Raw genomic sequence first — 14,705 nt, 5'->3', positions numbered from 1 at the left:
AGTCCAGTGGTCCATTAGTGCAAGTCCGCTACCAGGCTGCAACGCATCCCATTATAAAGCCTCAGAGAAGTAGACTTCAATTTGGTGCCAACTTGCTTTCTGATACCAGGCCAGTCCATTTTCCAAGTGCTACCTATGTCAAGGCTTTGCAGCAAATAAATGAGACCTCACAACCCAACTATCAATTAGGACAAGTCAGTTATGGGTCTGGACTTGTGCCATTGCTCAGTGGCCAGCAACTAGTGCAGTCAGGCTATGGTTCCATGGTTCCGCCCAATGATGTGCAACAAGCACAGGCACTAAACCAACTTGTGGCTCAGCCCAGCATCCAACTATCACGTCAAGCAAGCAGCCAGAACTCTGAGCAAGTTATTTCAAACTCCATGGAACAGTCCAGTGGCCTACCTCTAGCACAAGTCAGCTCACAGTCTCTAGACCAGTCCATCACCCAACAACCAGCCCAAGTCAGCTCCCAGTCTGTGGATCAGTCTAGCACCCAACAACCAGCCCAAGACAGCTCACAATCTGTGTCCCAGCCCAGTGGCCTGCTGCTAGTACAAGGCAGCTCACAGCCTGTGGACCAGTCCAGCACCCAACAACCAGTCCAAGCCAGCTCCCAGTCTGTGGATCTGTCTAGCACCCAACAACCAGCCCAAGACAGCTCACAATCTGTGTCCCAGCCCAGTGGCCTGCTGCTAGTACAAGGCAGCTCACAGCCTGTGGACCAGTCCAACACCCACCAACCAGCCCAAGCCAGCTCACAATCTGTGGTCCAGTCAGGTAGCCTGTCGTCAGCCCAAGTCCGTTACCAGTATGTGTCCCAGCCCAGTGTCTTGCAGCCAGCACAAGCCCGCTACCAGTCTGTGTTTAAGCCCAGTGGCCTGAAGTTTGCACAAGCCCGTTACCAGTCCATATCCCAGCCCAGTGGCATGCTGTCAGCACAAACCCGTTACCAGTCTGTGGACCAGCCCAGTGGCCTGAAGCTTGCAGAAGCCCGTTACCAGTCCATATCTCAGCCCAGCAGTCTGCAGTCAGCACAAGCCCGTTACCAGTCCATATCCCAGCCCAGTGGCCTGCTGTCAGCACAAACCCGTTACCAGTCTGTGTTTAAGCCCAGTGGCCTGAAGCTTGCAGAAGCCCGTTACCAGTCCATATCCCAGCCGAGTGGCCTGCTGTCAGCACATACCCGTTACCAGTCTGTGGACCAGCCCAGTAGCCTGAAGCTGGCACAAGCTCGTTACCAGTATGTGTCTCGGCCCAGTGGCTTGCTGTCAGCAAAAGCCCGCTACCAGTCTGTATCTAAGCCCAGTGGCCTACTGCTAGTACAAGGCAGCTCACAGTCTGTGGATCAGTCCAGCACCCAACAACCAGCCCAAGCCAGCTCACAGTCTGTGGACCAATCCAGTACCCAACAACCAGCCCAAGCCAGCTCCCAGCCTGTGGACCATTCCAGCACACAACCAGCCCAAGACAGCTCACAATCTGTGGTCCAGTCAGGTAGCCTGTCATCAGCCCAAGCCCAATACCAGTCTGTGGACCAGCCCAGTGGCCTGCTGCTAGCACAAGACAGCTCCCAGTCTGTGGACCAGTCCAACACCCAACAACCAGACCAAGCCAGCTCCCAGTCTGTGGATCAGTCAAGCACCCAACAACCAGCCCAAGACAGCTCACAATCTGAGGTCCAGTCAGGTAGCCTGTCATCAGCCCAAGCCCCTTACCAGTATGTGTCCCAGCCCAGTGGCCCGCTGCTAGAAGTCAGCTCACAGCCTCTGGACCAGTCCATCACCCAACAACCAGCCCAAGACAGCTCACAATCTGTGTCCCAGCCCAGTGGCCTGCTGCTAGTACAAGGCAGCTCACAGTCTGTGGACCAGTCCAGCACACAGCAACCTACCCAAGCCAGCTCACAGCCTGTGGACCAGTCCAGCACACAACCAGCCCAAGCCAGCTCACAATCTGTGATCCAGTCAGGTAGCCTGTCATCAGACCAAGCCCCTTACCAGTATGTGTCCAAGCCCAGTGGCTTGCTGTCAGCACAAACCCATTACCAGTCTGTGGACCAGCCCAGTGTCTTGCTGTCAGCACAAGCCCGCTACCAGTCTGTATCTAAACCCAGTGGCCTGAAGCTGCCACAAGTCCGTTACCAGTCCATATCTCTGCCCAGCAGTCTCCAGTCAGCACAAGCCCGTTACCAGTCCATATCCCAGCCCAGTGGCCTGAAGGTGGCACAAGCCAGCTCACCGTCTGTGTACCAGTCCAAACCTCAACAAACTGCCCTAGCAAGTTTTCAATCTGTGGCCCACTCAGGTAGCCTGTCATCAGCCCAAGCCCCTTACCAGTATGTGTCCAAGCCCAGTGGCTTGCTGTCAGCACAAGCCCGCTACCAGTCTGTATCTAAACCCAGTGGCCTGAAGCTGCCACAAGTCCATTACCAGTCCATATCCCAGCCTAGTGGTCTGCAGTCAGCACAAGCCCGCTACCAGTCCATATCTCAGCCCAGCAGTCTGCAGTCAGCACAAGCCCGTTACCAGTCTCTGTCCCAGCCCAGTGGCCTGAAGGTGGCACAAGCCAGCTCCCTGTCTGTGGACCAGTCCAAACCTCAACAACCTGCCCAAGTCAGTACCCAATCTGTGGTCCAGTCAGGTAGCCTGTCATCAGCCCAAGCCCGTAACCAGTATGTGTCCCAGCCCAGTGGTCTGCAGTCAGCACAAGCCCGCTACCAGTCTATATATCAGCCCAGCAGTCTGCAGTCATCACAAGCCCGTTACCAGTCTCTGTCCCAGCCCAGTGGCCTGAAGGTGGCACAAGCCAGCTCACTGTCTGTGGACCAGTCCAAACCTCAACAACCTGCCCAAGCCAGTTCCCAATCTGTGGTCCAGTCAGGTAGCCTGTCATCAGCCCAAGCCCGTAACCAGTATGTGTCCCAGCCCAGTGGTCTGCAGTCAGCACAAGCCCGCTACCAGTCCATATCTCAGCCCAGCAGTCTGCAGTCATCACAAGCCCGTTACCAGTCTCTGTCCCAGCCCAGTGGCCTGAAGCTGGCACAAGCCACCTCGCAGTTTGTGGACCAGTCTAACATGCAACAACAAGCCCATGTCCGCTACCAGTCTGTATCTAAACCCAGTGGCCTGAAGGTGGCACAAGCCAGCTCACTGTCTGTGGACCAGTCCAAACCTCAACAACCTGCCCAAGCCAGTTCCCAATCTGTGGTCCACTCAGGTAGCCTGTCATCAGCCCAAGCCCGTTACCAGTCTCTGTCCCAGCCCAGTGGCCTGAAGCTGGCACAAGCCACCTCACAGTTTGTGGACCAGTCTAACATGCAACAAACAGCCCAAGTCCGTTACCAGTCTGTCGTCCAGTCAGGTAGCCTGCCATCTGCGCACGCCCGTTACCAATCTGTGTTCCGGAGCCCTGGTTTCCATGTCTTTCCTATCCCAGAGCAATCTAGCCTTGGTTCCAAACCTCTGGGACAGCCCAGCAATGTACCTCTTCACGCTATGAGTCTGCAGTCTGTCCAGCCTGACTTCCAAGATTTAACACCTCTGCAGACTACTCAAAACAAACGTCTCTCTCCAGGCATATTGAGGTTGTTGCAACAAGTGAAGTCATAGCTGCATACTTTGTCTACTCAAGAGTTTGCTTTTGAAAAAATAAATATTTCTAAAACCAGTTCAGTAGTTTTGTTGTGTATGGGGAGGTTGGGGTTAAAGATTTGTAACCAAGTGTCTACAGGGAAGTCTTTGACCCATGGAAGTTTCAAGTATTGTTTGTGCTGCGTTTGCATGACCTCATCTTTGATTGACGTGCTCTGCTTTGTTCTTGCTTAAGCCCCATTTACACCTGGAGAAATGGTTGCTCTGATCCAAATAGTGGCTTATGCTGATCGGTGTAAATGGGGTCTAAAATACTTTCAACCACTTCCAGATTGCTTTCATAGTGTAACTGCTGATGTGGTCAAATGCATTCAAATGGCCACAAACACCTACTGACAATGCATTAACTTTATGGGAGGCATGCTACCCTTACCATTTCAGTTTACTTGTCCTTCTCAAATACTTCATTTACTTAAGCAAACTTAAATAGTCACTGTATATTTGATTTATACTGACTTAACCCTTTAGGAATCTGAGGTTTTTCTATAATGTTTTTGACATTAATTTCAAAAGGCTAATCTTAAGACTTTATGTAAATTAGAAATCTTGGGTGAACCAAAGTTTATTTAGGGATCTAATTTGCATATGTCATATGGTGGTCATCTTGGATTATAGAATTTTCATAAAGTCAAATGTTTAAATTATAAAATGCAACACTCAGGTAAATTTCAGGTTCCATGTATGGGGCACATATATTATGCGTAATATGTGAGAGGAGACTAGCCAGCAATGACTTTCGCTAAAGTATGTTTTGTTTGTTTTTTGTTTATTCTGTATTTATTTTTTATTTTTTTTGCATTGACTTGTATTAGCGTGTATTTGTTTTCCTGTTAAAGGGGCAGACCAGCCACTGTTTCTTGTGTATTTAAGTTTATTTTTGGGTTATATTTGATTTTGATTTACTACATGTGTTTAATCCAATCATACTAATAATTGATCTGGGTGGTGTGTGGCACTTCTGTGTGGTGTGCATTAGAAGGTTGGCACTATAAATGGTGATTTTAAAGGTTACTTATTTGTGGTATATGCTCTGGGTTTCTTTTTTTTCCCTCTGCAGGTGGTAGGCGGTGTAAAAGAGCAGGCCGGACCCTTCTTGCATTCTCGAGGAGAGCCATTTCCCGATTCTATGAATCTTATTGCAGACACAAATTGTAATTGGTTTTAACCTTTTGATATGGCTTGTGTTGTACCAATAAAATTGTGATTATTGACAAACTACATTTGTTGTTTATAATCCCATTATTTTTGGAAGGCTCCTCCAAACCAAGGAGGTTGCGTAGTCAGTTTTATATTTATTACACTACATATAATATATATATATATATATATATATATATATATATATATATATATATATATATATATATATATATATATATATATATATATTATGCATAATAGCCCCCTCTGCCCATTGTCACGCTGCCTCTGCTCCTGCTATAAGCAGCGCGGCCAGATCTGCCTTGCACGCGTGCCGAGTGTGCACAGCTTGTACTACTGTCATTGCACCTCCCCACCCTGCCTCCACGTTACCCCTAAATGTCCTATGAGTAGTTCAACCCAGGGACGGAATGGGGCTAAAAAACAGCCCTGGACTTTCTCCCAAATCCCATCATGGCCCATCATCCTTCCATTCACCCCTAGCCGTGTGCAACAGACACTGTGAATGTACTCTCGTCTTCCTCAGTTTTTTTTTTGTTTTGTTTGTTGTTGCACGTAGCAGTATATAAGTGATCGTATTAGTGCCCCTGCTGACGACGGCTGTTGATATCAGGGGCATTTCTAGGATTTTCATTTTACGGGGGCCTTAGCCCCCAGTGAGGGTAGCCTATGAAAAAAAAAATGTTGACACTTAAGGGTCCAAATTGTGCTATTAACTAGTAGCTTAATAACATTCATACGCATAGGATATTGGCTGTTAATAATAACATATAAAGCTAATATTAATACCTTATTGCATGGCCATATTGTAGCCTACATGCATTAATATTACCCAATAATGTTGACAGGTTTATAATCTATAATCCCAAATTTTAGGGCGGTTGGGGGGCATGCTCCCCTGAGAACATTTTTATTTCTATGATCTACATATGTGCATTTTAAGATGTTTTGAAGGCCAAAAAAAATTGATAACAGCTTGAAAACCATATCACTGGGCAGTAGATTATTTGTCTTTCTTATCTCCACATCTCTCTTTTTCTCGGTTTTATCTTGCCCTGTCTCTTCCCCCCACAACTCTAAGCTTAGAATGATATAGTTTTTTCTTTTTTCGTCAGTGAAGAAAAAAATATGGTTTACAGAGAAAAAGAGTACAGTGTCTGTTGCACACGGCTAGGGGCGAATGGCCGGATGATGTTTTTTGATGAATCGCTTTCGTCTTAGTTTCAGTCTTCATTGACCTTGGTCCACCTATCTGTGGATTTGTCTGGACGGTTTGACGCAAGAAATGTTTCGAAATCCACAAATGCCCAGAAGCGATTCACACGTGAATGCCTGGCAGACTTGTGTTTGTGACATAAAGACATATGTGTTCATCTCTTTACATTTATTCAATATATTCCAATGGAACAGTTAATTCAATAAAAACTTTAGAAAATTGAGTGTATTGTTGTGTCAGTTCCGTTATTACTGGTTAAGCATTGTGCTAATGTTTCTTTCTCTGCGATCAGATGATAAAGTATGTTTTGTTCATTCTGTATTGTTTCTCATATGAAGTTATTGTAATGGCAGTTGCTTCTAATTCTTCTGTTCCACCTTTGGTAGTCTGTCTAACTACAACCAGTATTTGAAACGCAAGCAAACAAACGGTCTACTTTTTTTTCCAAATGTTTACTTCCAAACATTAAATTATACATAGACATGGTACACTCGATCCAAAAAAACTTCCAACGTCTTTAACTTCTGTTGGGCTAACAGTTTAGAGCCAGAGACCAGATATGTAGAAAGGAAGACCAGGAGTCAGGATGATCAATCAAATGAAGAGAATTTACTGAAGAATAGTTTGCACTTTTACCGATAGAGCCAGCGTAAAAGTCTCTCTCTCTCGAGGAGGAGGAGGAGGAGGAGGAGGAGGAGGAGGTTGCAAGCCAAGCCAGCCAGAACATTTATTATTTCAGTTCGACTGCCTAGCCAGCACAGTCCTTAATAATGCCTATTTAGTTATTGTTAGCCTATTTCAGTATTCATCTTGATATTCGTCAACTTGTCTTTTACCCTTGCAACTTGTCTTGTCTCTTCCCCTTTTCTCTCGCCGCTTTTACCCTTGGCCATAGGCACTTTCTCTGTTGTCTTTCTGCAAATGTCAGATCCTCTGCAAGGCAAACACCTCATTCCTTGAGTGCAGGATGATCCCGCGCAGCTTTCCAGACTTTCTCTCTGTAGGTCCGGAGTGCGAACTGGATGATGACCCGTCCCAGGACGTCCAACTCTATGGATTGTGTCAACGCAAAAACGGAGTAAGAATTACTCCGTTTTTCTACCGCGTCTGGAGTAAGAATTTTTAGGATTTTGAGCTCTTTGGTTCTGATATCTTCTCCTTCTGTTTCTTTGAGGTTTTTTAACCTTAAATTTCAACTCCTACTTTAGATCTCGGCTTGATCACACTTGCCTTGATCCATCCGAGCCACCTGCTCAATTTGCGACACCTTATTCTCGTTACTCTTGACCCTTGCAGATAGCGACTTAATTTCCTCTACCAAGAAATCAGTCGTCTTTGCCAGATTTACTATTGTAAGGGATTGATTCAGGTCAAATAACTCAAAGGGGTATTGAATTACAGTGAAAGGAACCATAATACATATTAAATGATTCAAAATTAATATTTAACACTTATTTTGTTTAAAATTTTAAATGTTATGTTCACTGTTTGTGAGCTTAGGTAAGAAAATTGATCAGTTTAAGGCAGTAATTTATAAACACATAGCCCAAGACACCTGTATAGATGAAAAAGGTAAACACAAGTTTATTGAACTATTCTAAACACACAAACTAACGAAAACACACATTCAAAAATGGGAAAGGGATGTTTATTAATGGAAAGGAGTGAAGTCCTAATGTCTCATTGAATGTCTTGTTTAGACATGATTTCTTAGCCACAACCTGAGAATCAATATACTACCAGGTCAACCTTAGTTTGCTTGCTTAGATATACGTTTTTTACCAGTTCAGCCAGAATGAAGAGTCATGTACTTGCATTTGAATGCTCCTACGAGCATGGGTTCCTCTTAGGATGGTAGTAAGTTGTTGTGTTCAGAGGGACGGATAGTTGGTTTTGCCCGGATCCTGGATAGCGTTAGCTGGTTGCTACATGACGGGAGTCTCTGAGACGCAGCTGCGCGGACTCCAGGAAGTTTTCTTTGGCGAGGTTCAGACAGAGTTTCGAAGTGTGGTGAAGAGCTCTGGGTATATCGGTCTGATATCTTGGCTGCGTCCTAAACCTGGAAAATGCTGCCTTCGGAGGACACATTTGAAGGCAGGAAGGCATCAAGCAATGTCCGAATCTATTGTTTGCTTCACTTCGCCTGTAAAGGAGTTTGTACTAATCAGCTGATCAGGAGATTGTGCTCGCCACAGGGTGTCAATCAAAACACATCACAGGATTGAAAATACTCGTCTTTACTTTCTATTAGCATGAGTGTGGTCTGAAATAAACAAATGAATGACATATTACAATAAATAATTACAATATACATACATAAAAGTAATATACATGTCTACATTCTGCAATCAATACAATTATCAGGGTCTGGACTGCACTACCAATCTTCGCCGCTAGATGGCGCGTGGCACACATATATTTTTATGTTTACAAACAGTAGATCACTGTCAAGGTTATTTCAGAGCAATACACGCAAGTGTCCACTAGATGGCGTCATGGAGACGGGTGTCTGGTGTTGTTTCGAAGCTTCTGCACATTTGCTTCAACTGTTTCAGTGCTTCACGAAGCCTCGGTCTGCCCATCACTACATATAACGAGGATCGCGGATTATCCGTGTATCTGAGTAAATGCTTAGTCATCATATATATCGACAGGATTACGGAAATATACGACCAATATTGTATACTTGATACCCATTAAAGGTGTTAACATTGCACTAGGTAACCACAAGCATGATATAATACAAATCAACAACTTAAGTAACTTAAATAACTCTGTATCTGCTATATTTATGGCAGTCAGTACGACGTGAATACGACGGAGATAAACAATTCGATCATTTACACTAATCATTGCTGTAACACTGCAGATTACTATACTAACAAACATCTTTAAGTAAATAGACTTACATTTTATCATGAACGCACACACAGAAGGTAAACTTTGAAGTTTGTGTACAGGAACATGTGATGTGTGTTCTTCTCTTAACTCTGCTTGACTGTTCGGGAAGTTTCTAGCTCGCCACCTAGCGTCCTTTTGACGTCACGATAAGTTTGTCACTGATTGGTTAAATCTCCTTAACATTGCCTCTCTCCTGAGAGACCTTCATCTGATCGATTTTTGAAGGCAGCATACATGTATCCTTCGTTGCCTATGGTATCCCATAATCCTGTGCTTTCCATTCAGTGACAGTTGAGGAAAAAGATGGCGTCCGGAAGTTGCATTTGCTGGTCAGTTTGTGTGTAAATGCATGTTTTTTTACCAATATTTTCCACTTCTGGGCTCGTATTTATCAAACATCTTAGAATTACTCACAAGAACACTGCTAAGAATTGACTTAAGAGTAACAAAATTCCTGGCTCAAAGCTGCACTTAAAAGTTAGTTATCAAGCGTCCCAATCATACTTTAAGTAAAGTGTAAGTCTAAATCTTAAGTGTCAGTCTTAGAGTTGATTTACGACACTTTGCTGTGCCACAAACTGGATTTTGGATGATTTCATAGGCATGAACCAATCATTGAATAGATGTCCTTATTTAAGAATATTCTCCGATAAATTCACATTGAATGGTGAAGTTCCTAAGAGAAGTTTACATCCAACAAACTTTTGACAATAAAGAGTTTTCAATAGAATACATTATTATATACACATTTGAAATGAAAGATAAACATGTTTTCATCCATGTCTTAATTACAATTATTACACTGGTGTGCTGATAACTGACCCGCCTATAGCCTAGATTTTTTTAATATAATCAGCCACCATGGATTCCAAAAGAAAACCGAACTGGCAGGAGGAAGAAGCGATCGCTACTGCTTGCTGAATTAGCCGAACAGCGGTGTTTATTTATTTATTATAAAACCCAACACTAACCAGCGCTGAAAAAGATGATGCCTGCTCTGTCCAAACGATACCGTTTGATTAACTGCTTGTCGTCAAACATTTCGAACACATTCTCCCTCTCTTGAAAGATTTGCGCTCGTCTCTGTCTTCTCAGCGCCATCTCAAGCCCCTACTGGCAACTCCTAACCACTTGAGAGACCTCTCGAGCTGTCTCAAATAACTGGGAGAGTAAGAGTGATTCTTAGCTTTAAGAAATTTGATAACTTGCTTTTATACTTCAGTTTGAAAGTAGTAGTAAATTTCATAAATTCTCAGCACTTAAGACTAAAATAGCACTTTGAGAAGCTTGATAAATACAGGCCCTGGGCCCGTATTTATCAAACATCTTAGAATTACTCACAAGAACACTGCTAAGAATTGACTTAAGAGTAAAAAAATTCTTGGCTCAAAGCTGCGCTTAAAAGTTAGTTATCAAGCATCCTAATCATACTTTAAGTAAAGTGTAGGACTAAATCTTAAGTGTCAGTCTTAGAGTGGATTTACGACACTTTGCTGTGCCACAAATGGAATTTTGGATGATGTCATAAGCATGAACCAATCACTGAATAGATGTCCTTATTTAAGAATATTCTCAGATAAATTCACATTGAATGGTGAAATTCCTAAGAGGAGTTTACATCCAATACACATTTAACAATAAAGAGTTTTCAAGAGAATACATTATAATATACACATTTTAAATGAAAGATAAACATGTTTTCATCGATTTAATTACATTTTTTAAACTGGTGTGCTGTTAAATGACCTGCCTATATATAGCCTAGATTTTTTTATATATATAATCAGCCACCATGGATTCCAAAGGAAAACCGAAATGGCAGGAGGAAGAAGCGATCGCTACTGCTTGCTGAATTACTCGAACCAGCGCTGAAAAAGATGATGTCTGCTCTGTCCAAACGATACCGTTTGATTAACTATTTGTCGTCAAACATTTCGAACACATTCTCCCTCTAATGAAAGATTTGCGCTCGTCTCTGTCTCCTCAGCGCCATCTCAAGCCCCTACTGGCAACTCCTAACCACTTGAGAGACCTCTCGAGCTGTCTTAAAGAACTGGGAGAGTAAGAGTGATTCTTAGCTTTAAGAAATTTGATAACTTGCTTTTATTCTTAAGTTTGAAAGTAGGAGTAAATTTCATGAATTCTCAGCCCTTAAGACTAAAATAGCACTTTGAGAAGCTTGATAAATACGGGTAATCATAGTATAAAAAAAGCAATCATCATGAATGCAAGCTCTAGTTGTCATGATCAGAGTTGTGACACCTGAACCAAATAATTAAATACTACATGTTCCCATGACAACCGATTGGCAAATGGCAGTTGCTGGCACTATAAAAAGTCCTGTTCCGCAACACTATTCTGTGTTGGGTTGCAAGTATGTTTTTGTAGTGGTTTTATTGAGGTGGTGGAAGTTGTTGTATTACTGATTGGCCATGGAGGGTACCACTAGCCGACTATTAAGGTATGATGATAAATTGTAGTATCTGGCATTTGTTAACAAGTGGCATTAACAAGTGGTAGTGATGGCCAAATGAGGCTTCCTGAACCACTGAGGCTTTCCAGCCCATTGGTTCACCAAAAGGTTCATTTACCTGAAGCCTCATGAAACAGTGTGCTCCCTAGTGACACCTGCTGTGCAAAGCAATGCATCGCACACAAATCTATTCATCCTGAGCAACCAAATTATCATACTGTGTGCACACACCTTTTTTCTATTGCCTGTGTATTAATAAAGTATTTTACTCTGCTTGTATTAACCTATGCACACACAACTCACACAAACACACAACTTTGTGTTCAACTATTCAGTAGATCTTTAGGTTAGTGATGATAGTGAATGCCCAGAATGATTGTAAATAAATTATTGTGAGTGTTGCGCTGATTGGGAGTGCAATAGTGCAGTGCTTATGGGACTGGAATTCTGGAACAGCAAATGGGAAAAGCTTTCCCTAATACAGTTCCCTAATACAGTCTAGTCTTATATTAATATTATTATTAATAATAATAGCAATAATATATATAATAATAACACTACTACTAATATAGGCTATATATATATATATATATATATATATATATATATATATATATATATATATATATATATATATATATATATATATATATAATTACGTAGTATAGGTATTACACCTAGATATAGGCTAATTTACTCTAATAATCAACTGAACTATGTATAATTTACTCTAATAATCTACTAAACTAAGTATAATGTAATATTGTAGTGAATGAGACGTACATAATTCACCCTTGTTATTAAATATGGTTCTATATACTGCCGAGGATTAACACAGTACTGTTCAGGGTTTGTGGTCCCTTTAAGTTTGTCTGATGCTCGTTGACTTTTGACGTTGGTCAACACACTCTTGGGGGGTTGGTTGTGTGTTGTGTTTTTGGTTGATATTAAACGAGACACTCATGTGCTCAACGTGAGAAGTTGTCGCTTGTTATTCACAGCAATTTCCACAATATAATACAAGCTATGATATATAATGATATCGCTACTACATACAACCAACACCTCAACACCAATGCAAATGCCTACTGCAAACCCCACAAGAGCCGCGAGGTTTCGAACCACTTTTATCCGAAAGCGATACTCCGAATGAAGCAATGACGTATTCAAAAGAAAACGAGGCCTCGTTTGTCATCGTCACGTGATTTTCACGGAAATGATACAAGCCTCGAATCGGGGCTTCATCTGGAACGCCCCTTTTTGCTCGACACAAGCTCCGGAGCCTCGCTTCAGATGTCCCATCACTAACAAGTGGTGTTTTCTCTTACAGTTTTTCTCTGGCACTACTCAGTCTTTGTGTCTGTAGCCATATTGGAAGTGGTAAGATTTATCCCGGCAAGTTATATAATTTAGGTTTGATACCATGGCTGTCTGAATTGTTTCCTTTTTTCCCCCTCTTTTCTAGTTAGTGGCTTTGTCAGGAGTGGCTATCCCATATACTATGGGGCTGGTACTGGTTTTCCCATGCAGGCTGATGTGAAACCACGAAGTTCCTACAGTTCCTGGTATGGCATTAAAGTACCAAGTCCCATTAGTCCTCAAAGTTCCATGGAATTAACTTCTAGTGCTGAAGAAGTTAAGGGTGGTTATACCAGTGTAAGCTACAGTCCTCAAAATGGCTCTTCTGGTTTTGGACCAGTGACTGATTTATATAAGCCTGGTTCTGACTCTGATGCTAGAAGCCAACTTCAAGGATCTCTATCTTTGGCTGGTAGTGGCAGTCTTGTTTCTGGTTCTGTGGCCACTGCAGTGGGCCCAAGTATGAGCAGTGAGTCTCTACCCGAGCCAGCAAAGCTCCACTATCAAACTGCAGAACAGCCTGTAGTACACAGTAATGAGTCTGTGGCATCTAGCAGCCAGCAACTATTGCAGAACGTTTCCCAGTCCAGTGGTCCATTAGTGCAAGTCCGCTACCAGCCTGCAACGCATCCCATTATAAAGCCTCAGAGAAGTAGACTTCAATTTGGTGCCAACTTGCTTTCTGATACCAGGCCAGTCCATTTTCCAAGTGCTACCTATGTCAAGGCTTTGCAGCAAATAAATGAGACCTCACAACCCAACTATCAATTAGGACAAGTCAGTTATGGGTCTGGACTTGTGCCATTGCTCAGTGGCCAGCAACTAGTGCAGTCAGGCTATGGTTCCATGGTTCCGCCCAATGATGTGCAACAAGCACAGGCACTAAACCAACTTGTGGCTCAGCCCAGCATCCAACTATCACGTCAAGCAAGCAGCCAGAACTCTGAGCAAGTTATTTCAAACTCCATGGAGCAGTCCAGTGGCCTACCTCTAGCACAAGTCAGCTCACAGTCTCTAGACCAGTCCATCACCCAACAACCAGCCCAAGTCAGCTCCCAGTCTGTGGATCAGTCTAGCACCCAACAACCAGCCCAAGACAGCTCACAATCTGTGTCCCAGCCCAGTGGCCTGCTGCTAGTACAAGGCAGCTCACAGCCTGTGGACCAGTCCAACACCCACCAACCAGCCCAAGCCAGCTCACAATCTGTGGTCCAGTCAGGTAGCCTGTCGTCAGCCCAAGTCCGTTACCAGTATGTGTCCCAGCCCAGTGGCTTGCTGCCAGCACAAGCCCGTTACCAGTCCATATCACAGCCCAGTGGCATGCTGTCAGCACAAACCCATTACCAGTCTGTGGACCAGCCCAGTGTCTTGCAGCCAGCACAAGCCCGCTACCAGTCTGTGTTTAAGCCCAGTGGCCTGAAGTTTGCACTGTGAATGTACTCTCGTCTTCCTCAGTTTTTTTGTTTTGTTTGTTGTTGCACGTAGCAGTATGTAAGTGATCGTATTAGTGCCCCTGCTGACGATGGCTGTTGATATCAGGGGCATTTCTAGGATTTTCATTTTACGGGGGCCTTAGCCCCCAGTGAGGGTAGACTTTTGTAAACTATTAAAAAGAATATTTTTTTTATATTTACAACATGTGATTATAATAAATTTTATTTGATAAAACTACAAATATTGGTATTAAAAACCTGTATGGTTTTTGAGAAAATACTGTAAAAACTATTTTGTTAATTTGACATTCAAATATTGTGACAATTAATTTTTGTCAGTTGTTCTTAAAAATGTAATTCACTTTACACGTTTATGCACTTAAAAAATGTCTAAACATGTATTTGAATTGCATATAAATGTTCCATGCATTTGGATTATGTAATTTTAACAAACAAATAAACTTACTAAGAATCACTATCTAAGAATCAGTAATAAAAATCTTATTTGT

General features: G+C 42.9%; 2 protein-coding genes across 2 annotated transcripts; both read left to right on the top strand.

Annotated features, from left to right (window-relative positions):
- Window positions 1–263: 263 nt before the first annotated feature.
- Window positions 264–3,611, top strand: LOC137085373 (fap1 adhesin-like). Its single transcript, XM_067451933.1, has one exon. The coding sequence runs from the start codon at window positions 264–266 to the stop codon at window positions 3,609–3,611; it is 3,348 nt and encodes a 1,115-aa protein (XP_067308034.1).
- Window positions 3,612–7,959: 4,348 nt separating this feature from the next.
- Window positions 7,960–14,197, top strand: LOC137085372 (uncharacterized). Its single transcript, XM_067451932.1, has 3 exons — window positions 7,960–8,054; window positions 12,735–12,784; window positions 12,870–14,197. Exons 1-3 carry the CDS (start codon window positions 7,960–7,962, stop codon window positions 14,195–14,197), a joined length of 1,473 nt encoding a protein of 490 aa, XP_067308033.1.
- Window positions 14,198–14,705: the final 508 nt, after the last annotated feature.

This window comes from Pseudorasbora parva, chromosome 8 (genome assembly GCF_024679245.1).
Source record: "Pseudorasbora parva isolate DD20220531a chromosome 8, ASM2467924v1, whole genome shotgun sequence".
In the NCBI taxonomy this organism is placed as follows: Eukaryota; Metazoa; Chordata; class Actinopteri; order Cypriniformes; family Gobionidae; genus Pseudorasbora; species Pseudorasbora parva.
This window is presented reverse-complemented; position numbering and strand designations above follow the sequence as displayed.

Coding starts and splice junctions, on each gene's coding strand:
- LOC137085373 (XM_067451933.1), top strand. CDS start 264: ATGGTTCCGCCCAATGATGTGCAACAAGCACAGGCACTAAACCAACTT.
- LOC137085372 (XM_067451932.1), top strand. CDS start 7,960: ATGACGGGAGTCTCTGAGACGCAGCTGCGCGGACTCCAGGAAGTTTTC. Junction 8,055..12,734: donor AGTGTGGTGAAGAGCTCTGG/GTATATCGGTCT, acceptor TTTCTCTTACAG/TTTTTCTCTGGCACTACTCA. Junction 12,785..12,869: donor CTGTAGCCATATTGGAAGTG/GTAAGATTTATC, acceptor CCTCTTTTCTAG/TTAGTGGCTTTGTCAGGAGT.